A 27,634-nucleotide genomic window follows, 5' to 3' on the forward strand; every position below is an offset into this window, starting at 1 on the left:
TTGATGGTTAGAAGCATCTGTACACTTTTTATTCCAACAGACCTACTGTAGTTGAGCTACACAAATCATAGACAACCACAAATACACACTCAAAACCTTGCTAATCTATTCTTTACTCAGTTTATGCTAAAACATCTACATCTACAGATATATTGTGAGAATCCAAGTCTTACAAGTCAAAAGAGAATCCCAATCAATCGGAGCTCCTGTCAACTGAAAATAGGATCCAACCATCAAATGACTACAAGTATCTTTAATTTGCGTCATTATCTGCAGGTTTTGAATCAGTCTCAGCTTGATTTGGATTGGCTTCTGCAGGATCAGATGGCAATGACTCTCCCTCTATGGGTGCTATGGACACACACGGTTTCTTGAACTGCACCAGGATCATGGTCATGTTATCACATCCCTCACCACCAACTGTTGATGGTGCTAAGCACCTGTCCATTACTCTTTCGCAAACCACTGAAAGCTTGCTTTCCTACAAAATTTTATCATGCTTGATGTCAGAAATAAGCATATATTAGGCCTCACTTTGAAAGTGACCAATTCATGTACAAAATCACACTTTTGAACAAATCTCCACAGCTACAATTAAGCTAACCGTAACAGTTGTACATTCAAGAAGTGTCTCGCAACTCAAACAAACACATTGGTGGGAATGGGATATACATGAGTACCAAATTGACCAAAGTAGTTACTTAAGATCAAAGCGGTCTAGATCACTCACAATCTTCAGCTGTTCATGCACAAAATCCACTAGTTGCTGGCTCGACATGCAATCCCTGGCAACAAGAACCTCTAAATCAATAACAAATTTGAAAAGCTGAGATCCAAATCCCAGATGTGTAAACGATTTTTATCTATTCAGGGCCTACAGGAAATTGAAAATAATCAAGAAATGCAAAAGCAAACATCATGAGAACATGAGACAATATGCTTTAGTTGTTCTAGGGCCTGTTGTATAGGGTTCATAAAAAAGGGCGTACCCAGTGCACAAGGCTCCCGCCACTACGGGGTCTAGGGAGGGTCATAACGTACGCAGCCTTACCCCTGCGTTCGCAGAGAGGCTGTTTCCAGACTCAAACCCATGACCACTTGGTCACAATGGAGCAACCTTTACCATTGCACCAAGGCCCACCCTCTGTTGTATAGGATTCATATGGCTCCAAATCCTCTCAATCTGAAGGAGCTACTGACCATGTTCTGTGAGAAAAATGGAAGCAAATCTCATAAAATTCAGAAAATTCTTTAATTCTTTCCAAATAATCTAATAAAACAAACAAAATTCCATCAACATTCTGAAATCAGTTCTTTGGGCAAGTTATCTTTTTAACAGGAAGCACAAAGAAGTTTGGGTGGCCTCGATAGGCTAACATACAAGCAAGACCTTATCTGCCCCCAAAGGGTTCAGCTTGTTCACAGATCACCTTATGCATGGTTGCAGGTTCCCAATGCAATAATAGTCCCCCTACAATCTGGTCTTTTGAATTTAATAAATCTTAAAATATAAAAATTTTATATTTTAAGCTACGAGAAAGTCATTTGAGGTGGCATAGCCATGTTCTACGTAGGGCTTCAGATGCCCCAGTTCGGAGGACTGACTTGATTCAGATTAAAGGTACTAAAAGAGCTAGGGCCTAAAATGACCCTAGGAGAAGTGGTGAGGAAAGACATGCATAGTTTAGGTCCTGTTTCTAATATGACATCGAATAGAGCTAATTGGAGGGCAAGGAACCGTGTAGCCGAAACAAGTTAGTTTGTTTAATATGACTTCTTATTGTGATGTTGTGTTTCTTTTCTTTTACTTTGTTTTAACTTTTTGTCTTCGCAAGGATCCGTGTAGCCGACCCCATTTAGTTGGGGTAAGGCTGAGTTGTTAAAATATAAAAATTTTTGGATTCTTTATTTGAAGAACTCAACTCTCAATAGACATGGTTCATGGTGGAGAATCCAGCATATAGAAAAGGATGAAATGCACTTGGCCAATTGTCTCCTTCCCCCATAATTTGTGCAATCTGGATTGGCCATGCCACCACTTCAAGTAACTAGTGGAAAAGAAAAGAGGTAGTTTGTCCAGCAAAGGGATCAGCATTAAACCAAGTCCCTTATTTTTGTCTATAAAAAAACGGGTAGAAAAAGTACAAGGGGAGAAGAACTTGAAACCCAATGCCAAGAGCAATTGAGAACCTTCAAATTGATCTTCTGGTTGTTGGCTTCACCAATTCGTTTATATTATCTGGATCTAAAAGAAAAATAGCAAGGGGGTATTGCAAGGTGTGTTGGGACCATCAATCAATATTTGTGTTTGCTGATCTCTATGTATGTGCGCGTCGGAAGTGAGACAATGTTGTCAGTGCAATTATCAACAAGGTTGTGTTGAGTGTCGTGCCATCAGTGTTGGGAATAGCAAGGGGGTTGATGCAGGTGCACTGCCTTGGACCGACCCAAACCCATTTGGGTATCCATGTGAAGATGAACCAGGTCCAACTGGGTCTTTAGGTTCAGCAGGGCATTGAATTTATTTATTTAATAGGGTTTTATGAATGAGTTTACCATGTAATTTTCTGTTTCAGTTTTAATAGGTTATTTAGTGGTAGAGTCTATCTAAGATTTTTTTAAGTTATGAGTCCATTAGAGATGAGGTTAATTTCAGTTTTAGAGTTTAATTCGGAGTCTTTAATTGTTTTTCTTTTAAATATCAGTATAACCAAACAATAATCAGATTGGAATTAATGAAATTTTGTTTTCTATTTGTTACCAAAATGGTACGATAGTTCAGGTTGTAAGACCTTCTCCCTCTTCCCCTCTCTCCCCCTCTTCTCCTCTCTCCTGATATTTCTTCTTCTTCTTCTTCCTCTTCTTTTACCCAGTTGCTGTTTGCATTACTGTACTGAGAAAGGAATGATTGAACTCCTTGCTGCTCTTTGGTTTTGCCCTGAGATCCTAATTGAGGGCAGTACCCACATAGGCGATCCTAATCCAGGGGTTTCATCACTCAAATCAACCTCTGTTTAAGGATCAAATCGAAGTAAGGACCCGCTTCCCTGTTTTAACGCCAGATCTGGTTTCAGGCCTCCTCGGTTCCTCTTCTGCTACTTTATTCCAACTGGTTGCTTGTGCTATTGAGAGGCCCTGGGGTGTGGTGGCTACTCTCAAAATTTCAGAACGAAAGACCTCCAGATGAGAGAGATCTCACAAGAATAGTGAAGCCCTGCTCCGCCTGGTGCTGTTTGCCAAATGTTGAAGATGAGTTCTCCTCCTTCACGATTTAATTAGGTTCCATTATTATTAATCTCCTTTAATTCCTTTTTCCTATATTGCCCTCCTCTCTAACCGTAAGTCCCTTTTATCCTTATTCAACTGTCCTTCCAAGATTACCCTTTCACTTATAAGTCATCTTCATTAACGTGTGATGCCTTTGCTTCTGTTTTAGAATTCTGATAATTTCCAACTCTGCCACTCCTTCACAACTTTACATTATTTACCATTCTGCCATTGTCCTTATAATACCTCCAGTTATTCACTGATTTGCCCCTAGTGCTTGCAAATTGATTTATCTAACACTTGAGTGGGCTCTCAAGCAATCCTGTTGAATTCCATGAATACTGGCTTGAGTCAGAGTGACTACAGCCATCTTTATTTATAATAAAGAGAAGAACATTCTGGAATGAGTACAAGGACAGAAATACCCTTATGACTATTCTACCCCTAAACCCATATTACAACACTCCCCCTCAAGTTGGTGCATACATATCAAACATGCCCAACTTGCTACCAATAGGAAAAAATAACTTATTGCTGGTCCCTTTGGTAAGGATATCAGCCAGCTGTTCACTAGACTAGATAAACAGAATACAAACTGTTCCCTATTCCAATTTCTCTTTGATGAAATGCTGGTCAATCTCAACATGTTTGGTACGATCATGTTGGGCCGGGTTGTGAGCAATGTTGATTGCTGACTTGCTGTCACAGTAGAGCCGCATTGGACGATCAGCATTCATCCCCAAGTCTTGAAGAAGCCCCTTGAGCCAGAGAAGTTCACAAATACCCTGTGTCATAACTCGAAATTCAGCTCCAGCACTAGATCGAGCTACAACAACTTGTTTTTTGCTTCTCCCAGTAGTTAGGTTCCCTCCAACAAATGTGCAATATCCGGATGTGGACTTCCTATCATCAGGACTGCCAGCCCAATCTGCATCAGTGCATGCTTCTATCCGGAGATGGCTATGTGAATAATACAAGACTCCCTTTCCAGGAGAGGACTTGAGGTAACGGAGTATTCTATATGCTGCTTCCAAATGAGAAGAGTGAGGATCATGCATGTATTCACTGACAACACTTACAGCAAATGTGATGTCTGGTCGAGTATGTGAGAGGTATATCTATCGGCCAACTAACCTCTGATAGCTACCCTTGTCCACTGGGTCACCTTCCTTGCTCTTCAAATGTGTGTTGGGCTCAAGAGGGGTGTCTGCTGGTTTACACCCAAGCATCCTTGTTTCACTCAATAGATCTAGGGTATATTTTCTTTGGGAAAGAGATATGCCCTTAACTGAATAGGCAACCTCAATCCCTAGAAAATATCTCGATCTCCCTCAATCTTTGACTTCAAATTCGGTGCCCAAATATGTCTTCAGCTTCTGGATTTCATGTGCATCACTACCTGTGATCACTATGTCATCAACATAAACAATCAAAATGGTCACTTCTTGTCCTATCCTTTTAACAAACAATCTATGGTCAGCATTGCTCTGCTTATACCCATAAGCAACCATAGCCTTATGGAATCAGCCAAACCAAGCCCTCGGTGACTGCTTCAGACCATAAAGAGCCTTCTTCAACTTACATACCTTTCCTTGAGTCTCTGAAGAGGTGAAGCCAGGAGGTATCTCCATATAAACATCTTCTTCCAAATCTCCATGTAGGAATGCATTCTTCACATCAAGTTGTTGGAGTTCCCATCCTCGATTTATAGCACAAGAGATGATAACCCGTACAGTATTCATTTTTGCTACAAGAGCAAATGTCTCTTGATAGTCAATTCCTTGGGTTTGGGAAAACCCTTTGGCTACGAGTCTTGCTTTGTATCTTTCCACTGAGCCATCAGCCTTGTGCTTCACAACAAAGACCCATTTACAACCAACTAGTTTCTTTCCTAGTGGAGGATTTACCAAATCCCAGGTCTGATTCTTCTCAAGGGCAAGCATGTCTTCATTCATCGCATCCTTCCATTTCTGTTCAGCTATTGCTTCCTGCCAATTGTTAGGGATGGAAACAAAGGATAAAGAAGATACGAAAGCATGGAAAACAGGAGTTAGAGAGTTGTATGACACATAGTTGGAAATAGGATGTTGTGTACAACTCCTTTTTGGTTTCCGAATAGTAATGGGTAAATCAAGACTAGGATTAGGAGGTGACTTACCAGAAATATGACTAGGAACAGATGCCGATTGTTTAGGGTCGGTGGTGGTGGTCTCTTCGTACCAAGGGCCATCCAAAGAAAAATCAGTTCCCCAAGTGTAAGTCTGTACTTTATTCTCTCCTTGCACCTGTTGATGTTGCTCAATCTGTCCCACTTCCTGTTCCTGACTTGTAACTCCATCTTCTCGTTCAACAGAGACATCCTCTACAATAAGTATCTCAATGTCTAGAGGAGCGGGACCTCTTCACAACATAGAATCTCCCCCTGCAGAGGTACCGGCTGTTTAAAGTAAGCCTCAAACTCCCGGAAGACGACATCCATAGTGGCAAATACCTTTCGTGTAGGAGGATGATAGCATCTATACCCTTTCTGGGTAGCTGAGTAACCCAGAAAAATGCACCGCAGTCCTTTGGGATCAAACTTGCCGTGTACATGGTGATTCCTGGCAAACACAACACAGCCAAAGACCTTTGGAGGAACAACAAAAGTCGATTTTCCAACCAATATGTCCATGGGACAGCGGCCACCTAAGACTCGAGAGGAAGCCAATTGATAAGATAGGTGGCTGTAAGAACAGCATCACCCCAGAAGTGGGGAGGAACAGCAATAGTAAACATAAGGAACGAGCAACCTCCAAGAGATGTTTGTTCTTGCGTTCAGCCACTCTATTTTAAGCAAGAATGTCAACACAAGAGGTATGGTGTATGATTCCATGGCTGTCCAAATAGGAGCGGAAGGCACTATCCATATACTCTTTTCCATTATCTGAGCGTAAAATCTTCACCTTGGCATCGAAGTGGGTCTAGACCATCTTATGGAATAGAGTGAAACAAGTGAAGACGTCACTTTTACTATGCATCAAATACACCCAAATTGCCTGGCTAAAATAGTCAATGAAAGTGACAAACCATCTAAATCCAGAAGTAGAAATACATCGGGCAGGGCCCCACACATCAGAATGTATCAAACCAAAAGACACATTGCTTTGATTATCAAAAATAGGAAAAATACTTCTAGTTTGTTTTGCCAAAGTGCAATCGTCACAAGAAAAATTATATTTATTACACTGTTTCACTAAACTAGGAAATAAAGTAGATAAAACTCCTATAGGAGGATGGCCCAATCAACGATGCCAATTATTCAACTCAAAAAGTGCAAAATCAAAATTAGACGATGTCGGCTGTGATGTCAAAGCTGCCCGGGATCTATCAAGCACGTACAGACCACCAACCACTTTACGACATGCAATCATACTGTCCATTGCCAAATCCTGAAACAAACAATAGGTTGGAAAAACTTTGCAGTTTAAATCCTTAGTTAGGCTACTAATGGAAAGCAAATTAGTTGCAAACTTTGGAACATGTAAGACCGAGGATAGGCTAAGAGAGGAAGTGCACTGGACAGATCCCTTCCCTGAGATAGGAGAAAGAGACCCACCAGCAACACGAACCTTGTTATGACCAAAAAGAGGAAAATACTTGGAAAAAACAGATGAAGAACCTGTCATATGGTCAGTTGCCCCTGAGTCAATTACCCAAGAATCGGACATGACCGAGGTGCAGCTCCCACCAAATGAAATACCTGTGGAAGAAGAAAAATTTGGGTTGGTAGGCAGAGACAAAGCCAAGGCAGCCATGGAAGGAGCTAATGCCGAAGAAGATGTGTCCAATCGATTCATCATATCCCTAAGATTTTGCAATTCAGCCGCAACTTGGGAAAGAGATTGATTAGGCTGGTCATCAGAAGTTGCCTGATGAGCACGGGTGTTACTAGGCCAATTGGATCCACCCCTCCCACGCCCGCGAGTCTCTGCCGGGCAACCATAAAGCTTCCAACAACGGTCTTTAGTACGTCACTCCTTCCTACAATGATCGCATTTAATGGGAAGGCGATCACCAGATGTCCGATCAGTAATAGCAAACCTGGTAGAATTTCCTCGGGAAGACTGCGAACCAGAGATAAGAGTCGATTGTTCCTGAGTAACAGGATGAACTATGGCTGTACGCCTACTGTCCTCAGCCGATAGAATCGCATAGGCTTGCTCCAAAGATGGAAGTGGGTCTCGGTTAAAAATATTGGCACGGATCTGATCAAACTCAATATTGAGGCCGGCCAAAAAAGCGAAAACACGTAAGCCATCCTCCAACTTACGGAAGGCCATGGCATCAACATCACAGGTAGCAGTGAAGGTGCCCAGAAAGTCCAACTACTGCCACATAGTACATATGGTATTGTAATACTAAGACAGGGGCAACTCCAATTGCCTGGTAGAGTGAATCTACTAACAAAGCTTGTAACATTGGGCAGCATTCCCAACCTAAGAATAAGTGTCCTTTGATGTTTTCCAAATTTTCGCAGCCGAATCAAGGAGAGAGCGCCCGGCAATATCATGCTCCATTGAATTGACAAGATATGACGTGACCAAAAAATTGAAGTTCATCCATTGATCCACTGCAGAACCAACCTCGATAGGCCTGACTTGAGTACCCGTGATATAGCCAAAGAGACCACTGGATCCAATAGCGAACAAGCAGGAACAAGACCACAAAAGGTAATTGCTGCTATTTAGTTTGATGGGATTCACCGGAAACGGAATAAAGTCACGTTGGGATGATCCATCAGAACCAGAGGAAGCAGACGTGATCTCCGAAACATCAAGCATGGTGACTGGAAAAAATCGTAGAAACCAATAAACAAAGCCCCCAAAAAAAATCAGAACAAATGGAGGGGAAAAAAGGAACCCTCGATGGGAGTCAACTCACCACCAAGGGTGGGGAAAAAATTACGGCAAAAGGAGGGGGACCTCTCGCGAGAAAGGGAGGAGGCGAGAGGCCTGCGGGCTTGGGAGAAGTGGTGGAAGGTGGTGGGGTGGCCTGCTGTGGCTGCCGGAGGTCGCAGGAGATGATGGAGGGACTGGCGGAGGTGGTGGAGGGGCCGACGGTGGAGGCTGTCCTTAGGGCAGAATCACGAAGAAGAAGAAGAGAGAAAAAAAGAAAAAAAGGAAAAAATATCCCCGGAATATTTTTGGCTCTGATACCATGTTGAATTCTGTGAATACTGGCTTGAGTCAGAGTGACTACAGCCATCTTTATTTATAATAAAGAGAAGAACATTCTGGAATGAGTACAAGGAAAGAAATACCCTTATGACTATTCTACCCCTGAACCCATACTACAACAAATCCAAATAGGGTTTCCGAACCCCAGGTCTACATTAGGGGTATTGCAACTCCATGTGTGTGTCCGAAGTGAGACAGTGTTGTCAGTGCAATTATCAACAAGGTTGTGTTGAGTGTCGTGCCATCAGTGTTGGGAATAGTAAGGGGGTATTGCAAGGTGTGTTACGAATATTTTCAGAGGAATTTTTGTGACCCTGATTCAGCTCCCCTCTCAATATCAACTTGGGAATATCAGGTTGAAGACGATAACCACTTCTTTGCTTCCCCACGATTCTTTTTCCTTTTTTGTTTTACTCTTTTAGTTTCAAAATTACCCTTCCCTCACCCTTATTACTCCCTACCCTTCTTTTTGATTCACTTCCAAGTTTAACCTTATTTAACAAATACTATTTCCCCTTGTGTCCTTGCCTTAGTCTATCAAGTGACTCTCCCCTGTTTGGTTGATTACAACCATGCCACTTACCCTTTAACTTGAGATAATTTGCCACTCAATTCTTGAGTTAGCTATCTAATGATTGGGTGGGCCCATAGTGAACCTAGATAGGATTTTGTGACCCAGATTCTGCATCAGTTGGTAGTTTCATTTCAACCATGTCAAAACCAAGAATAAACCATCGAAATTTCGGACAAAATGTCCAACAAATTCCAAGATAATTAATAAGGAACTACTCTTACTATAAAGAAAAATAATAAAAGAGATAAGCAACTTACCAAATGCCATCACATGCAAGCACGATAAAATCATCATCATCGCAAAGCTCAACCTAATTGTAGAAAATAAAATATAGATATATAAAATGACGCAGTTGAAACAAAAATACTTCAATAAACAGAAAGGTTTCCAGTAAAGGAAATTGCAGCCTAATCACACAAAAAAATTGACCCTGCAGTCCATGATCAAGGGATTGTGAATGAATCATGCATTGGAACCACCTGATCCTAATCCCAGCCAGCTTAGATCAGGTGATCCACAATACAAAATCTTGGCCTCATAACAAATTATATCGGCCCCATCCAATCTGGACCCAGTTCGGTTGAAACTGGAATCCTATCCTACACTGCAAAGATGGTATGGAAATGACAAGCTCTTCTTCGTTCTGAGTTTTGATTGCGAAAAATTAAAGTCCTCATTCCTCATACTATTTTCTATAAAACAAGTTCTCAGTTGATAAAAATTCAAGCATAAGAATCTTGGATTTTCCTAACAAAAAAGAACAAGACACAAGTGAATTATTTCCTAAAGACAGTCGGATATTAAATTATCACATCCTTTTGAAGAATGAAAATTACTTATAGCTGGAAGTTTTCAAGTATGGCATACACTATGCATAACCAAAAACTCTATTTAATTTATTTTGATTTGAGTCATCCTTTGCTGTATCCAATGGATTCTGATCTCAAAATCCATCAAGCGAAGGGGGCAAAGGTACTTACAGTATTTATGTCTGGATTGGCAGTGACAACTTGCTTTTCAGCAGGCAAATATTTGTTCTGCTTGAATTCCATATCTCCTGCAATCAATAGAATCCTAGGTTTTAGACAGGCAGACAAACAACATTTTAACACAAAATGCATAACAAGCCGTTGTCTTCCATTTTAAAGGAAACCAAAAAACAGGAGAGTAATTACAAATATATTGTCACACTTCTTATTACCAATAGCTCTTGCTAAGTTCAAACTTCCATTGACTCTGCCTGCATGAATAAAACCACCAGCTTTTAAGATCCTTTCCTTCTCAACCTCAAGGTCAGGTTTATGATCTCTTGATAAATTGTATGCCTGCATAAGAAATGCCACATCAAATGCTGAGTAAATACGGTCAATGTTCGTAAAGGCTAATGCCAGGGTTGAGGCAACTGTGCTTGGTGGGGTGAGGCATAAAACACAAAATGAAAAAGCTCTGAATAGTGGAGTTAATGATCTGTAATTCCCAATTCAATGAGTCATGAGCAAAGTAGCCAAACTATTATTGATAGACCATAATATTTAGACCGAAAAATCAAATGTTCAGAATAAAAGTCAAATCCTATATGTTTGACACTGTTCCATGCCCCTTGTCATCATAGCCATCACTTCAAAGATAATATGTTGTGGAAATACTCAATGAAGTGAGTTGCACTTCCATTCCCAATAATTTACATAAATGGTTTGAAGGAAGAGTAATGTAGTTCTAGATTGGTAGGGGTTCAACTAGAAGCCAATAACCAGAATCTGCTTGAACTAGTAGTTCGGTTAGGTCAAAATAGGTGAAAATTGTGAAATTAGGGTTAGTGTTTGATGGGACTTGGGGTTTGATGGTAGGGTTAGGTCAAGCTGATGTAGGGGAGTCTATTGGTGAAGGTTACGTTAAGTTTTAAGAAGTCTAGACCTTTTAATTAGAATCGGCAGCAAGGTTAGGGTTAGGATTTTGGGTTTTTGAAAAGAGGAAAATATGGGATTTTAGGGTTTATGATGGTCACATGAGGGAGCAACTTGGATCAAGTTTTCCTATAGTGAGAAGAGAGTTCGATCCAAAAAAAGAAGGGATTTTGCTGCCTGGTTTGGTCTGGGCATAATTTAGGTATTGGGAAATTGAAAACAAAAGGGGGAATCTTAGGGTTTTGGCTGTGAGAGGATTAGAATTGTAGGGGACGGGGATGATTCAAACTCACTGCTGTTGCAAAATTTTCTTGGTAGCAGCTTGTTTGATTGTAGATCTTGAATAAAAATTGAATCTTTAACTAAAACTTGAATGTAGAGCTTCAAAAAAACCACCCGGACTTCCCACCGCAAGGTGTCAATTGAATCAAACACCGATTCCTTCAAACGATCCACCAGGGCTTCACACCGCAAGATGTCGTTGGATCAAACACAAATCCCACAAGCCTTGATAAAACACAAGACTAAAACCTTCAACGGAGAAGAAGAGCAGCAAAAAGCTTTTCATTAGTATCAAAATTCGTGTTCAATATTTGTCCCCCTTACAACCTTATATAAAAGACTCAAAAATAGAGTCCTATATTAAAAAAGAAAGTCCTAATCCAATCCTTAATCTATTAGGTAACCTACACTGACTAGGAAAGTGAAATAACAAAGAAAATAAACTCAAAATATTAGGGGTGTAAATGAATAGCCGAAATCCGTTTCCAAATCCGTGTCCGTATCCGTTTAGCACTATCCGAATCCGTCCGAAAGCTAAACGGATGCGGATACGGATAAGCTATTGCTATCCGAAAAGCTATATTTACATGTAAACGGATAAAATATCCGATCCGTATCCGTGTCCGTATCCGTTTAGCACTATCCGAATCCATCCGATAGCTAATCGGATGCGGCTGCAGATATAGCACTATCCGAGCCGAATCCGATCCGTTTACATCCCTACAAAATATGGCTGGACTTTTAGAGTCCTAATCCAACCCCACTTAAATAGTCACAAGACCACTTTAGTTGTCACATGACCACTTAACCAAGTCACATGACCACTAATTACATAAAAATAAAACTAAGGAATCCCGTATGCAACCTAATTACCCATATTTTAGGCCCATAAAAATGTCCTATTACATAGAAAACCCATGGGATCAAAGGTCCAACATGTATATAACCCAACCCTAGACTTATTCCTACGCAAACAAGCCGTATTTCGTGATGAATCTGCATCGAAGGGGCAAAAAACAAATAAAATAAACAAAAGATTGGAAGGGGAAGGGGGAAAAAACAAGCATACAACTCAGCTCAAATGCACAAGAAAAGGTGGAGCCATTTGCAATGATCCAATCACCATGACATAAGGCAGGAAACAAAAAGCGACTTGCCACTATTAAATTAAGAATAGAGAATGGTGAGGCAGGTACCATTTTAAGAAGAAACCCTATTATGAGAATTCCTCCCATATAGCCTCTGTATATATCTTTTTTGTTTTTTTGGTTAGGTAAGGGGGAGGAAAGATGTCAACCAGGAGGCTTGAACCCAATACCTCTTGGTAGCAATGGGCTTTTATGCACCACAAGCTACCAAGTGCGCTAGGCACTCCACTGTGATAAGAACCTCCAAGTAAAAAAGAGAAAAACAGAGAATGTAAATTACTTGCCACTGTTATTTTTGTAATAAGCTGAGGCTTAAGCCCCAACAGAGCCTCAGACCTCGATAAAGAAGTGTATACCTAAGCTAAAAAACGGCAGAAGCACAACCAAGGGTTTAGCTCAGTTGGCGAGTACCAATACCTCACAATTAAGAGGTTATGAGTTCAACTCTCCTTGGGGGCTTTCCTATCAAAACCAAAAAAAAGGCAGAAGCAACCGCTGACAGTGAATGAATCAAACCTCAAGGCTTATTTAGGCTCTCTTTGTATAGTTTATGTTTGTCATATTTATAAAAATCATTTATAATAATAATTTGTGAGTCATAAATAGAAGTCCTTTGGTAGCAATGGGCATAATAATTTGGACAGTGAAAAATAAGTTCGGTATTTCTTATTTTAAGAAAAGAATGAGAGAGAGAGAGAGACCACAAGGTACAGTTGCATGGTGGGTTTTCTTGCTGATTCTGTAGTAGAGAGAGGGGATGATATCGAGGGGAGGGGAGGAGTCGTTTTGGAAGGGGGGGTGCAGTGAGATGTGCATTACCAAGATGAGGGTGGTGATATTGTAGCGGAGGGAGGGGAGGTTGGGGAAGAAGGGGGACCACAGGAAGTGGGAAGGGGGTTGCAGAAGGGGGATCAGGCAGGAAGGGAGGAGAAGAGAAGGGGCCACGGGAGGTGGGGAGGGGAGAGTGAGAATGTGAGAGTACAGGAGGGGGTTGCAGAAGAGGGTCGGGCACTCGAGCCGTCAGGGAAGAAGGGAGGGGAGGGCGCAAGGGGTAGGCGTGGCAGAGGAGGGAATACTGTGCGAGTGTGGGAGGGGGTTCAGAAGGGGGGTTGGGCCAATGAGGAAGGGAGAGAGGGAGGGAGGGGAGGGGAAGAGAGGGGGGCTGCAGGAGATGGGGATGGGTGGTGGTTGATGAAGGATTTGGGGAGGGGTGGGTCAGATGGGAGGGGGAGTAGCAGAGGGGATTGGGAAGTTTGGGGAGGGGCAGGGAAGGCAGGGGTGGGAAAGATGGGTGGGGGACTAGCAAAGGAGGTTGGGGAATTCAGGGGGAGAATGGGAAAGGCAGGAAGAGCCAGAGAGCTACAGGGGCAACGGAGAGATGCCGTGTGCAGCAATGATAAGGGTGTCCTGGCGGTGGTTGCAATGGTTTCCAACCATTTCTTTTAAGAATCAAGTGAATGACCAAATTACCCTTCAATTTAAGCTATGCATGTGCTGATTAACAACTAGCACACAAATAGAAATAAATGATTTGTGACAATTATTCACAAATAGGTCTCAAGCTGTTTATGAATTTTTGTTAAATTTGATTTATATTCGTGAGAAATAAGGACCATAAACCATACCAAATGCCTGCATAAATAAAAATAGGTCAGATAAATAGAAACATAAACTATACTAAAGAGAGCCTTAGTTGGGTTACCTCAATGTGAATACCTTAAAATCATTGCACGTGTTTTGTTCGGATCATTTACAGAAAGGCCAAACATTTAGGACCATAAGGTATACTGCATATTGTGACCTGCTATAAACTAAAACAATTTCATTGGCAGGTGGCATCTTTGTTGATCCATGAGCCTATCTTAACCATCCAGAGGAAGTGAAAGCAGTGGTTCAACATTCAGATAAAAAATAAAATACATTAAATGGCAGGGAATTCCAGCTACTGATTGAAATTTTTAAAATTGCTTGATATTACACGTTTTAATATTATGGACCAATGTTGCCTGCATGGTCAATTAAAGAGGCTTCTCTACACAGTCCAGTTTTTATTAAGCCACGTGGAGTGAACATTTGGGTCAAATCGACCATTGGATAGCAAGGCCCCCCCTTGGATTAGCCAAATGTCAAGTTTCAGATCTCATCTTTATGGAATGTCTACCACATTAGAATTTTTATGATTGTGTATTCAACGATCGAACTGAAACTGCCCCAAAGCATTCAAAGTTGAGTTTTTACAAACTTCCACACCATCATATCTCCAATAGGGAGATTCAAATTGAGCTGAAAGTTTCCAAATTTGATGATGTGAATAACATGTTCATAAAATTTGAAAACCAATGGATGTGTCACATGCATTTGGTCTACTAGATAAGGCTGTCAAAACAGGGCCATGCAAATATGTTTTTCCCTTATATTATTTTCCCATACAAAACAGAAGTACTTATATCAATTCAAAATGTATGGGGCAGAAAAAGAACACAACCTGCAGTTTGGATATTTAGAACACAGTAACATTCAGAAAAAGAAGTTACCTGCCCCTTCCTAGAGATTACACACCGAGAATCACCCGCATTTGCAACAATAAGTTGATTGTTTCGGATAATTGCAACACAAGCCGTGCTTCCAGATGTTGGTCCAGAGAAATCAGAGTGGGGCCCCTAATTTCAATGTAAAGAAATGACCATTGATTTCCAAATGCTAAGAGGAAATAAGAATAATAGACACATATCAAAGCACCCCCAGCTTGAATGGCATCTTCAAGCCAACAAGAAAATTTTGATTACACAGAAAATTGCACATGCCTGACCACAGTAGGTCACAAGACAAAAGGAGGATATGTCAAAAAACAGTCTAATATGAAGCATACAGCATTGCCATAGAACAATTTTAGAGGATGAAGCATACAAAACAATGCATATAAGAAAAACTGCTACTCTGTGGAATGAATGGAAAGAAATACAGGCCTACAAACAGACTTTTTGGGTGCTAACATCCACAGTCGAGATGGAAACAGCCCAGATTGTACACTAAGGTCCCTAAGCAATCACTTAGTGGAAAAGTTAGTGATAGAGTGATGACAACCAGGAGGTGGGCTTGGAAAACTTTGGAAAAGCAAAAAAATGCCAAGTCAATGTTACATGTTAATGCATACACAACATGAAGTTCATACCCTTGCAAACAGTAACAGAAAAGAGGATATTCTATTCACCAACAGAAAAATAAAAGAGAGGCTACTAATGCAGGACCTCGGTTGGTTTGGTTCAAATCAGACCTGACTAATTGGGTTATCACCAGTGTCCAGATTAAATGAATCAGGCCAGCTCAGAGTTCAGCTTCATTTATCTTATCTAAAAACCTGGCCATCCAAATCGTGGGATACTTTAGCAGCACTAAAGGGCTTACACAGTGCACGAGGCTCCCGTCACTGCGGATCTGGGACTCTGGGGATAGTTTAACAGCACTATTTTTAAAATTTAGCATTATGTTATTACTTGTAAAGACGAATGAATAATATAAATTCCAGATCTGATTTGGATTTAGTTTTGAGTTATTTGGTCTCTTTAGGATACCCAAACATGGTTTGCGTAGGGAGGAAGTCTTCTTTTCAGTTTGGGGTTTTCATTTATTTATCATTCAAGAGTTTGGGTCAGTTAGAATACTCCAATCACAGGAGATGAGCTCCAGTTTATTTATTTTTGTTTGCCAGCGGGGGGGGGGGGCGGGGGGAGAGGGGGAAGGTTTAAAAGATTGGTAAAAGTGCATTTGAAATCTATAACTCATCCTTCAAAAGGTACAACTGCACAGAAGACAGATCCAGAACATCCAATAACCATAAGTGCAAATAACACTAAAGTGTCCAGTTTAAACCATAGAGAAATAGTTTGATTCTAGAGTAGATTCAATGTATTATTAAAGCAGTTTCTTCCATTACAAGTACCTCCTCAAAAGCCCAATCATCAAGTTGGTTATTAGGTTCCCCACTCCTTGGAGACCATATCAACCCTTCTATCATGCCAGTAAACTTGTTCATCTTGTCTCCCAGTACAGCTAACTCTCTCCAACCTCTTTGTCCACGCATCATCTCATCCATTCTACAGAAAAAGAAGAGAAACAAAGTTGAAGAAATGTCCTGAGTTAACGGCAGAAGCAAATATTTGAAATCAGTATTTAGTTCTCATGTATCTCTTTTGGCTACTATTTTGTCCTGCGATGCATGTTTGATCTAGATTACTCTCTAGCTATGATTCACACACACACACGAGAGAGAGAGAGAGGGGAAAGCAGCCCTGCTACATCTTGGTAATAGCAGAACACCACTTTTTCTTCTTTTTCTTTCTTTATTTTTCTTTTTTTCTTTTCTTTTTTTTTTTTTTTTTGGGGGGGGGGTGGGGGAGGTGAGGGGGGAAACCAGAGTAAAGGGAAAAAAACCTGAAAAAAGCTTTCTGCACAGAAGTACACAAATCCCCTGCTGAATATGCTTCATTCTTGAGAACCTGTTGGTGAAGGTACTTTGCACAGAATTTAGCAACTACTTTACCTGCATATCAATAGACTATAAGAACTAATAGAGTCCAGCTGAATATCACTACTTCATTAAGAAGTGTACACTTGTGAGAAACACAATTAAGGCTAGAACAGTTTCATCCTACCATGTTTTAAAGAATCAATTAGACATCAAATTTTGTAGTAAAATTTCCTGCTACTGCTGCTCGGCTAAGTCCCCACGGTCCTGTAACTTTTGACTTTCACTCAGCAATTGAGCTATTTCGGCCAGTAAACGGAACATGTCCTCGGGTAGAGATCTAGACCCTGGGCTCGTAATACGTAATAATACTTAAGGTTCCTTCGGCCGAGGATGAGGATGGTTCAGTTGGCAGTGTCACTATGGGAGGCCAAAACGATATATCCATACAGATAATGACACAAGGCTGTTCAGGGTTCAGTATACCAGCAATTCTGTAAGGCTTATTCCAACTAATACGTGTCAGCTAAATTCACGTTCCATCATTTCACTCAGTTCAAGTCAATATCTGTTGATAACTCACAAGCATTCATGTACTTCCTCACCCTCCCAGCTTAAGGTCATCTTTGGCCTCCATTATGTTCCAAAAATATAGTGACATTGAGAGCACTTTACAAGTAAAATCACTAGAGATATGGATCAGCAGATACCAGCGCTAGGACAGAGACCACATTGTTTTCATAAATATCACCAATATCTAAACTGTGAATCAAAGAAAAAATAATGTAGAACTAATTCTACAATGATTCATCCTCAAAGAGTCAAAAGAAACACAAAGTATCCCAGAATAGCAGCTGCTAGGTTATTAGGAGAAAGTGCACCAGAGTGTAGCAAAGTGAAAAGAAACATTAGCACTAGGGTACTAGAAACAGGATGGTTGATAGGGATAGGATAGGGTGAAAGTGGTAGGATTTTGAGAAGGATGTCCATTTAGATGGCTCGAATAGGCTTTGTAATCTATGGGAGAAAGAATGCCACCCGCAACCATAAATACTATCCGAAATAGTGGAGGGTGCTTGGTAATATTCCATTCCTTGAAAGCCAGTAATGTAGTCCTAGAATAGGAGATAATCCTACTAGAAGCCAGATAAAAGCAAGGTCTGGTCAAGCCTGCTGTTTGGGGCTGATTAGGGGCTGTTTTAAGGCAAAATTAGGGTTTATGATGGGAATTTGGGAATGGGGTTTATAGGGTATTAATGGGCAGGTCTAGGGGGTCAATATGGTATAAAAAGGTTAGGGTTTGGATGAGTTTTGAAATTCTGCAATTCTGGACAGAATTGAGTTGCAGGTTTTGGGCTTTAATGAAGTTAGGGTTTATGGGATTCAAACCAAAAATAAAGGGGATCAATTGGGGGAAAGGATTAGAGGATTAGAAGAAGAATTTTGGCGTCAAACTTACTGGAGATTCCACTGGCAGCAAGCTTCGACAGTTGTGAAGGATAAAGCCACCTTCGAATTTGAAGAAGATCCTCCCAGCCGTCACGGCGTAAGGAGTCAACCGGATTCCACCAGTCCCTTTCCACCTTGATAGAACCATAAGGATGCACACTCACAAGGAGCACAGGAGCAGCAACAATGGCAGCCAACAAGCAAAAGCTTTTTTCATTAATCAAATTCGTGTACAATGCTGGCCTCCCTTACAAACTTATATAGAAGACTCAAAAATAGACTTAGACACTAAAAAGGAATGGCCTAATCCTATCCCTAACCTATTAGGTAATTTAAATTGACTAGGAAACTAAAATACTAAAGGAAATAGACTAAAAACATAACTGGACTCATAGAGTCCTAATCCAGCCCAACTCACATCACATGACCACTCAACCAAGTCACATGATCACTTAAATTGAACCAATTGGATGCAACCAATTTGAACCGGTTCAATTAGAAAACATAAAAATATACTAAGTATTGGGCTAATCCCGTATGCAACCTATGTAACCCTAGTTTAGGCTCATTAAAGTGGCCTAATACATAGAAAACCCTTGGGAACAAAGGCCCAACATGTATATAACCCAACCCTAGGCCTATTTCTAAAGAAATAAGTCAATATCTATGATGAACCTGCATCAGCCAGTGGATACTTTGATGTGACAAACATACAATCTAGTCTATTCTGAAGCATTGTTGAGTGAGGTCATCTAATCAGCAAACCTTTCCACATCAAAATTAACATGAACAAATCTCCTCAGATACTATCAAGGTGGATTCAAAGCTATATATAAATAATGGAAAAATTAAATAAATAACAAATCATACCAAGCATACTCTTGCATCAACTTAATGCAGTTCAAGGTTCTAGAAAGAATGTAGAGCCCAAAAACTGCTAACAGTCTAGGATCGATAAACAGAATATTTGGACAGAATAGAGGTAATGACAGGAAAATTTTAATCAGCCAGAATCTAGCGATCAGAGTGCAGAAATTGATGAAAGAAGTTCAAACAGAACTCAGAATGATAGATCTGAATTCAGAAGCTGGAAATTCAACCAGTAATATGAGATCAATGTGAAAACTAAAAAGGAAGAGAGTGAAGATAAGAAATCAGGGAAAGAAGAAGTAGAAGAGGGGATACAAGAGATAGCATCTGATTTGTAGTAGAATTCAGAAGAAGAGAAGAAAAAAAACAACCAGACAGACCTGAAATACCAGTCCCATTTGCAGAGCTCAATAGCTCAAAAACTCTTGAAATAAATTCAATTCTATTATTCAAATCATGTCTAACGGATGGGAGGTGTGTATATATATATAAGGACTCCTAATCACTCTCCCACAGTGAGTAAAGTAAATAGACTGAATATAGAACTCAATATTTAGTACGCATCCTAATCTACTCAAACACATAACTAATAATCCTGTGTACTAACTTCACCCCACTAAATGTGTTTACAAATTAGGCCCATTACAATGAAACCCAAGAAAATAGAAGGGGCCTAACCTATAATATAACTACTCAAAACTCGATTTCAAACCATTGTACAGCCACCAGCATCTTGTGGGCCTCCCAAGCTTGAGCCCTAGGCCTCCATCATAGAACAAGGTTTCGACGAAATTTAGCAAAACCGACTGAAATATTTCAGTTTTGCAGGATTTCGAAATGAAGCAGCCTGCGATACTGAAGAATTGCAATGTTTTGACCGAAATTTCACGTTTTGAAGAAATTTTGACCACGTTTCGAGTTTCAACATCGTTTCACTAGTTTAGACTCCAAAGAGGAAAACTTCCTAGAAAATTTCAGTTTTTGTGATTTTTGGCCAAATCCCTTCCCTATCTTGTAATGAACCATGAATAACATTTGATATTTATAGTTGGAATATGTAATCCAGAATATTGTGGGGGTATTCTGGTCCCTTTGGGGTTAGTTTATTTTTTATGTTATTAAGTGTAAGTCGGCTATGTGGGTTTTAGTCCCACATTGCCTATTTTAGTCTCTTGTAACTTTCTCCTCTATTATAAATAGAGGGGCTTACCTATCAATTAATATATGCAATTATTCTCTCATTCTCTCTTTTCTCTCTTCTCTTCTCTCTCTAAGGTTACTGGTTACAGGTCCTAGGTTTTCTACATGGTATCAGAGCTGTTGTAATCAGTACCTGATTATCTCCGTAATAGCTGTTTTGAGAGTCGTTTAGGGTTTTTTGGTTTGAAGAAAGAAACCCTAGTTCATAGAAGAAGAAGAACTAGGGTTTCATATACTGAGTTGTTGATTCGATTTGCTACATGTGCTCCCTGTTTTGAAGATCGATTCTTCCCTTTTGAGGAGATTAAAAGCCTGCATCAATTCTTTCTTTTTTTCCAGATTCAATCTGGATTTTTTTCATTGAAGACACAAGATCTGTTTATTGCAGATCTGTTTCTGATTTGTAGACTTATCTATCTACTGGCCAGCCAATATGAAGATCGACTTCTGCAGATCATCTCAAGTTGCTGATTATGGGTGTTCAGATTCAAAGTTTTTTTTTTCTTCAGTTTGTGGAGATCGATTCTGGTCATCATTCTACAGATCATATCTAAACTTCTACCCTACTGCCAGATTCAGTTGCAGGGATTTCCAAACTCGATTTTGTCTTCCAGGTTTCAGATATGTTTTTTTTTGAAGAACATACATCAATTCTTACAGTGTAGATTTTCTGCTATGTGCCTTGGTGGTTTCCGGCTGATTCACACTGGTGGTTGGAGAAGTGCTGCTAGTCCTTGGTTATCGCCTTGGTTGTCGACTTCGCTCTCACCATTCTCTGGGCAGTAGTAACCAGTGATTGGGTCTGGTACCCATGATTTATTTTCCGATGCTTCTTCTCAGAACTATCGATCCTTTGTTTCAGTAGAAGGATCTCTCCACTCAGTCATCATGGGTTTCAATGCCATGAGATGTGGTTCTCTAGTTCTGATCTCTGTGTTACTGCCATCGTTTTCGGCTGGTTTGAAACCAAAGAGCTGCCGCTGGTTCCTCTTCTTCCCTGGTTTCCGTTGCTGTTTGGAGCCTTGAGGTTGAAGACGATGGGCTTCTCCATACTCACGGTTCATTCTCCCCTATTAACCTATTTGGTATTTAATGCTTCTATTACCCTACCTTAATTATTACCTTTTCTTTTCATGTCTATTTACAACTTGCCATTTAGAGTTTGCTCCTTCCAAGTATGTCCCCCATCTATAAATCTAATTCCCTACATGACCCATTACTTTCTTATTTACCAAGGGCCCCTTGCAAAATTCTGGTTATTTACGGAACTGCCATTACTTTTTAATACATTCTCCTATTAAACTACCCAATTGACCCTTGAAAATTCTGGTTTATTACCAGTTTACCCTTTGGCTTGGATTGTATTTAAAAGTGGATTTCCACCAAATTACAGTCATGCCATCCTTTTTTCCAACACCATTCCCTTTCAATAATTCTAATTCCCTTCATATCCCATACCTTTGGTATTTACCCATAACACTTTGGAAACTTCTGGTAAATTACAATTTTGCCATTCCTTCCTTTTTAATTACCCTTAGCACCTCTTGGAAAATTCTAGAATATTATGTTTTTGCCCTATCTCTTACATCATCTCTATTATGTCCACGTGTACTACACGTGAGGGGAGGATTATGTACAATACACCTACAAACATTGCAGAACGCAGAACTTACAGGAAAATTGGTGCAAAACATAGAAGATCAATTTTCCCTACCATTGCCATTGGATATCCTTCGTTATTGGGTTGAGTTTGCCGTAAGGGGGAGATTGAAGTATTGAAGAGTATTGAATATATTTGGTTGTTGCCTATTTGAGGACTTTCAGTTGGGTTGATACAGTTTTTTTCCGCTGCCTGATTCAGTTTGTTGTCGCTGCTTGCTACTCTAGTTATTTCACTTCAAGATTCTATGTCACTATGACAATCGGAGATTCATCACTGGATAGCTATTGAAGATCGTTGAAAGTTGCCTTTTTGGAAGACATTCCAGTCCCAGTTTGCTGATCATGTCTGTCCAAGTTTTGAAGATCTATTTTTTCAAGTTCTTAAAGGTTTATTTGGGAGTTGCATTCATATGTCAAGCTGGATTCAGCTGCAACTTAGTTTTTCCCATTTTGTTCAAGTTGGGCATTAGTACCTTGTATACGCCAACTTGGGGGGAGTGTTAGCATCATTATGGAGTTCTTTGTTTATTTAGTTCAAGCTGGATTTTCCTTCTTCTCTTATTTGTACAATCCAGCTTGAGGGGGAGAGTTGGAATATGTAATCCAGAATACTGTGGGGGTATTCTGGTCCCTTTGGGGTTAGTTTATTTTTTATGTTATTAAGTGTAAGTCGGCTATGTGGGTTTTAGTCCCACATTGCCTATTTTAGTCTCTTGTAACTTTCTCCTCTATTATAAATAGAGGGGCTTACCTATCAATTAATATATGCAATTATTCTCTCATTCTCTCTTTTCTCTCTTCTCTTCTCTCTCTAAGGTTTCTGGTTACAGGTCCTAGGTTTTCTACAATTATGAAATGGTTTCTAATGTTATGAATATTCATTAAAGCATATTTTAATTGTTTTAATTGAATTAAGTGTGTTCTAGTACTAAATTTTTTGTATACAACATCATACAACGTAACACATATGCTACCAACCTAGTGTCCAAAGCAAAACTACCATTTTCTATGTGTTTTTTTTACAATATAAGGGGTTCCACTATGTTTAAAGGGGCCTAAAATAGGGTTTCCTAGAACTTTTGGGGACTAATTTGGCCATTTGGGACTTGAAACCAGCCAGGTTTCGACCGAAATTTTACAGTTTCGCGAAATATTTCGATTTTGAGCATACTCGAAACCAGGCTTGAAATTAAAACCTTGAACCTTAGCCTCCATACATGACCATAGTCTAATGCAACTGCATCACAGCTTGATTGCTTTAGTATTTCAGTAAGTAATATTTTGAATTCTAACGGAAATAATTCCACTCATGGGCTCAGTCACTGTATTGTACTTGTCAACACATGTAGCTAGTTTAAAATTTTATATAATATATAGACAACTCAAGGTAATTTAAGCATTACAATAAGTATTCATTCTCTAGTTTGTGAGAGTAATTGTGATGCAGTAGCATTGGATTGGCTGAATAGATATGACACACTCTGGAAGCCAAAGACTAAATATAAAGAAGAGGGCGTACCCAGTGCACGAGGCTCCCGCCACTGCGGGGTCTAGGAGGGTCATAATGTACCCAGCCTTACAACTGCTTTCGCAGAGAGGCTGTTTCCAGACTTGAACCCATGACCACTTGGTCACAATGGAGCAACCTCACCGTTGCACCAAGGCCCACCCTCTTCCTACGAAATATAATCCATCCAATTTTGCTCGTTGGTATCTAATAATGGATGGTATTTTTTTAATTCCTTGGTATCTAGTAGTTTATGTATTCATCTTCTCTTCTGAATCCATACTATCTTCTCTATTCTGGAATATACATATTCAATTACAGACCTGTCTTTTCTGATCTCCTCTTATATTCCTATTCTGATTGTCTGCTATTATTTTTTCCTTCATAATTGTATGCCTAATTTCTGGATTTGTTCTCTAATATATCCTATTAAGCCTATACATCTCATCATGTGCCTTCATTGGTTACTGCTCCGTCTAAAACTTACTCAGACAGCCCCAAGTTGCTAAATTATACACCTTTATACCTGGGCCTTTTCGCAACCTAATTAACCCTAGATTTTGATTTGGGGAATTAGGGTTTCAAGGTTTACATTAACTAGTAGATCTCATTAGATTGTGTAGAATTGAAACAATCACACCAATGTGAACATTTTTTTTCTGTATGGAGCATGCTGTTTTCCTTATTAAAAGGAGTATAAACAATGAAAAAGAGAAGCATAAAATACAAAGAATAATCCTTACCTCCATGACCATCATAAACACCAAAGAACGATGTGGAAGTGTCGAGATCTGGATATGCTGCATGCTATAGAATAAAACACATAAGCATGGCCAATGACAATGTATGAAAAAAATAAAGAGGCAAACAATACGATGCAGATAAAAGTTCAGTCAATGATGTAAAATAATGACTGAACACATATTTTGAAATCAATATATCAATGAAGCAAACAAACAGTAACCGATAGGGGTATAATGGTAATTTCCAAATTCAAAACTGAATTCAGATATTAGGAATGAATTTGATACTCGATTCTGTATATAGGTTCAGAAACACATAACATGTAGATCATGAAAACTAACTCGATGATGCTTAAAACAGTATGGGGTAGGGATAGAATAGGAAAACTCTAATAATTTGAAATCGGCAGGTCAGACTTCGCTGAAATTCAATCAAGTTCATGGATGAGGGTATGGAATATTAGGTCAACAGTTGAAAAGAAACAAAGGTTCTACTTGGAGGAAGATAGCAGATACTTACTTGTTAATGGATGAAGAAAATGAGAATAATAAGAACAACAGAAATTAAACACCCATGCTTCACACCACAAGGTAGTTCAACTAGATCAAGTACCAATCTAAACCTTCATCACACACAAGGGGCTCCTTGATGAAACACAAGGGGCTCCTTGATGAAACACAAGCGATCATCAAGCATGAAGAAGCAAGCAAAAGCTTGCAATTTTCTTTACTAAATTCGTGTACCATGTTGGCCTCCTTTACAAATTTAGATAAAAGATTCAAAATTAGATTCCTACACTAAAAAGGAAAGGCCTAACTAAATCCTTAACTAATAAGGTAATCTAAATTGACTAGGAAAGGGAAATAATAAGGGAAACAGACTCAAAACAGGGTTGGACTTATAGAATCCTAATCCAGCCCAACTAAAACACTTAATAACAATTACTTGCAACTTAAATTAAACCATATAAAACCAGTTCAATTGAACTAACTCAAAACAACTTAAAAATAAACTAAGTCCTTATAATAGCAATCCCGTTTGCAATCTTATTGCTTGTGTTTTAGGCCCATAAAAGTGGCCTATTACATTAAAAACCTAATGGACCAAAGGCCCAACATGCATAGAACCCAACCCTAGACTTATTCATTATAAAATAAGCCCATTCGGTGACGAATTTGCATCATGATGAGATTAAAATAATGATGAATTGAACTTCAAATATAGTGAACACAGAACATGGAAGAATCCTCACCACTAAAAAATCATGGATATGCTGGTACAGGAAGAAGTATGGAGAAGCTGGTGCAAAAATATCATTTAATCAAAGTATTTCAAACAGAAGTTTCATCCTCACAAACCACTTATGGATGGTGAATAAAAAGGATTGCAAAATTTTAGCTCAAAAAATAACTCTTTTTTGGCTACTAAGTTCAGTGCAAATGGTTAGGGGTGTCGTTCTCTGTCTTTTGAACTACAGAATTTAATGTCAAACTTAAATTATAATAAAAACCCATATCTTGCTTAACCAAATGCTAGAAACTATTGATCTTACAATGTTAAAAAACCACTCAGAAGCATTTGTATATTTTTCCAGGAAAAGAAAAAACAGAACCAGAACTTTTGTAACAAGAATAAATGTTGCATCTACTACAAATATAGTCATTCTAATGGAGGATCCTATTCTTTTGGCATCATTTCAGACAAACAGAAACACCTGTCAAGCATAATATGTCCCCTGTTTAAAACCTCAATATCATGGACTGCCATAGACATAAGTTGTTGTATGTCATATCCTCACTTAACAGTGAAACTATAGCTCTGGTTTCTCTTATAATATCAAGAAAAAACAATGCATGACAATATGATCAAGAATACAATGAGTCTTACTCAAATGCATATGATATTCCACAACCACTTTTCAACCTTAGGATAGTATAAAGAGTTGTGTAGTTGGGGATTTTTGTACATGCAAGATTAATAAAGAACATATAAAACATTGACAATCCAATCCCATGGTACTGATAATTTTTATGACATTGATAGTTATGTCAAAAGACCAATTTATTTGGATGAACATGAACTTCTCAAAAGGCATCCCTAAAAGGGCTCCCTAACTCCAGGAAAAAAGAAAGAATTTATCTGTTCAAACAGGTTTCTTTTAACAAGAGGACCTACTTAAAAGTACAAAAGAAATCACACTAACAGATAAAGGCTATATTCTAAAACATTGTTTTGGAAATTGAATTGTTAAAAAATACAAGAAGCAATCAAGAAATGATCCAACTAACAAAGATGTAGGTTTTACTGAGTACTCACAGCATCTTCCATGGTTGCACGCCACCCTTGCATGGAGGATAAACCATACCCAAGTCTGTCATTCTCACCATCGTCAGAGAACTTCTCAGTTTTAGGGGTGCTTAGATATATACCCATTTCTATCTATCAATGCTGCATCAATTTAAAGAAATCAATTATAAGTTATCTAAAGACACAACTTGAAATTTAAACAAAGGACTCTCCCCACAACAAAATCATCCTCTCGGATCACATGATTAGTGACAAAGCACTCATCTCACCAAATTAAATTCACAACGACGTAGAATAACTAACTTCGAAGTAAGCAAAGACCCCCAAAACCGATCCAAATTCAAAAGTCCCCAAAAGAAACTATCCTGTGACATAATAACTAAATACCAACAAATTCAATCGCAGCAAAGAAGAATAAGATGAAGAAGAAACGGAAGCTTTTAGGGTTAGTGATATACTCACGTGCCAGGTTGGGTGTCCAAGCACCGCTCCAACCAGACCCTACTGAGAGAAACGGGAAGTAGGTCGAATCGAAAATGGGTTTCTTTCCTCAATTCTAACAAACCAAGAAATGATTTCTTCTTCTATGGTAAGAAGAGCATGAGAAACTGACAAACAGAGGAACCCAGAACCAGATTCATCACACACTCTCAGAGGAAGAACTGAAGAGCCAAAGAAGGATGAGCAATAAGCGATGAAATCAAAGCATAGAGAAAGATAGAGAATGAGAAACAGTTGATCTTTTCGATGACTTCTGATCAATTTACTGTCCTTGTCTGGTTTGCGATTGGCTCTGGTTTGGCTCTTCGTCTTTGCGCCTTTTGGTGAAACTATGCAGAGAGTCTCTGGTTTTGGTGGCTGCGCTCCGTAATAGTATTCTGATATTATTTCCTCTCTCTCCTCTTTTAGCGGTTTTGCCGATCTCAATTGGGTAAAAATTGCGAAGGAATTCTAAATTTTAAAGCACAAAATTTACGTTAATGGAGTTGTGCTTAATCACTAATGACTTTCTGTAAGACACATACATGAACGATGCTTT

General features: G+C 39.4%; 1 protein-coding gene across 2 annotated transcripts; it reads right to left on the reverse strand.

The window, feature by feature from the left end:
* On the reverse strand, positions 1–27,378 carry LOC122646081 (probable protein phosphatase 2C 60). 2 transcript variants are annotated; one of them, XM_043839556.1, is made up of 11 exons: positions 27,058–27,378; positions 26,605–26,736; positions 24,288–24,351; positions 16,823–16,931; positions 16,332–16,485; positions 14,926–15,051; positions 10,259–10,382; positions 10,038–10,114; positions 9,315–9,367; positions 731–785; positions 1–481 (listed from the first exon to the last, which is right to left on the reverse strand). In XM_043839556.1, exons 2-11 carry the CDS (start codon positions 26,719–26,721, stop codon positions 254–256), a joined length of 1,107 nt encoding a protein of 368 aa, XP_043695491.1. In that variant the 5' UTR covers positions 26,722–26,736; positions 27,058–27,378; the 3' UTR covers positions 1–253. The 2 variants fall into 2 exon arrangements, with proteins under 2 accessions (XP_043695491.1, XP_043695492.1); XM_043839557.1 differs by lacking the exons at positions 24,288–24,351; positions 26,605–26,736; positions 27,058–27,378 and adding an exon at positions 17,301–17,507.
* Positions 27,379–27,634: the final 256 nt, after the last annotated feature.

Source organism: Telopea speciosissima, chromosome 11 (genome assembly GCF_018873765.1).
Source record: "Telopea speciosissima isolate NSW1024214 ecotype Mountain lineage chromosome 11, Tspe_v1, whole genome shotgun sequence".
NCBI lineage: Eukaryota > Viridiplantae > Streptophyta > Magnoliopsida > Proteales > Proteaceae > Telopea > Telopea speciosissima.